The sequence below is a fragment of the Arvicanthis niloticus genome, chromosome 4, assembly GCF_011762505.2.
Source record: "Arvicanthis niloticus isolate mArvNil1 chromosome 4, mArvNil1.pat.X, whole genome shotgun sequence".
NCBI classification, from domain to species: Eukaryota; Metazoa; Chordata; class Mammalia; order Rodentia; family Muridae; genus Arvicanthis; species Arvicanthis niloticus.
The window spans coordinates 71,306,741-71,308,064 of NC_047661.1; the positions used below are offsets into that span (position 1 = coordinate 71,306,741).

Genomic DNA, 1,324 nt, shown 5'->3' on the forward strand with positions numbered 1-1,324 from the left:
GAACATCGACAGGGTAGATATCAGGTAGAATGTTCCGAACTCCAGTGCTGCCCTTCTCCCACCCACCATTTTAACATCTCACAGCTGTTTCGATTCCTGAGCCATCATTTTGCCTTTCCCCAAATTCACTGTAAATGCTCCAGCAATACCATAGTCTAACCAGAAGTCATTGATAACAACAGTGGCTGTTGCTGTTGGAAGACAGGTGTAGGTCATAGCTGACCAGCTTCTAAGATCTCTTTAGGCGTTTGAGTGATGGCTCCAAGAAAGGACACTGTGCAGAAGCCAGGGAGTGGGATGCTTCAGCCACCAAGTGGGGATGGGACTCCAACATTGACTTCCATCCTGAGGTCTCAGAAACCTCAAAAGGATAAAGTGCAATGAACTTTAGGGCCTGAGCCTTAAGCTCCTTTCTGCTGTGGAGGTCAGCCAGGATGAGAGTGTGTGCAGCATTCGTCAAAGAGAGGTTCTTGCTGAGGGAATCCTCACACATGACCAGCAAGCCCTCCAGGCCATACCTGTCAGCAGCTGCCAGGACACCAGTGGCCATGGAGTAGCTGTGGAAGTCTGGCACCTTCCCATTGTAAATGAAGTCTATCATCACCTGGAAGACTTGGGGATCCATGTCTTGGATCTCAACTCGGTTTGTTAGGCTCTCCTTCATTTTATGTTGAAACATGGCTCTGAACACTGGAGAGCGAGCTGCTAGGATGGCCTTGTGAGCCCTGAATTCATAGCCACCTACCAACAGGCAGCAGTTTGTGAAGAGGGACTTCTCCCACAGCTCCTGTAGGTCATCTGTCAACACATGCCTTGGATCCTGGATTGCAGGTGTCATGTTCTGTCCAGGCTTGCTAAAGAAGTCTCCTACTATGCTCACCTTGCAGCAGATGGTGAGCTGGTCTTCAGGGAGAAGCCAATGCTGATGTAAGAAGAGGAGACCTCGAAGGAAGAACTTTTTGAATCCCCTGTGTTGGTTATGCAGAAAGCTTACAACGTTCGAGCCCTTCATATTTAGATATTTTTTTCTTCGGTTATTTGTGATCCAGAACTGGAACTTGGCCCAAACTGGTCTCTCTGGGCAGCTGACTAACACCAGGAAAAGTGACAGGTAGTCTTTGCTTTCTTCATCAACCCCATTTGGGTGTACTCTCAAACACCATGCCACTTCGTCACTGGCTCCTAATGAGAACACTGGGCTTGTAATCTTTTCAATAATTCCCTCCATGCAACGGGAAAAGTTGCTAATTGTCCACTTGTAACAGATTTCCTGAACACTGATATGTGTGTAGCCCCAGCTCATGGCTTCAAGGTCCCATGACAT

At 48.0% G+C, this 1,324-nt stretch overlaps 1 protein-coding gene across 1 annotated transcript; it reads right to left on the minus strand.

Moving 5' to 3' along the window:
- Positions 1-229: 229 nt before the first annotated feature.
- Positions 230-1,324, minus strand: LOC117707368 (TD and POZ domain-containing protein 5-like). Its single transcript, XM_034500800.1, has one exon. The coding sequence runs from the start codon at positions 1,322-1,324 to the stop codon at positions 230-232; it is 1,095 nt and encodes a 364-aa protein (XP_034356691.1).

Bases quoted from the DNA above. Each gene is read 5' to 3' on its own strand.
- LOC117707368 (XM_034500800.1), bottom strand. From the start codon at position 1,324: ATGTCATGGGACCTTGAAGCCATGAGCTGGGGCTACACACATATCAGT.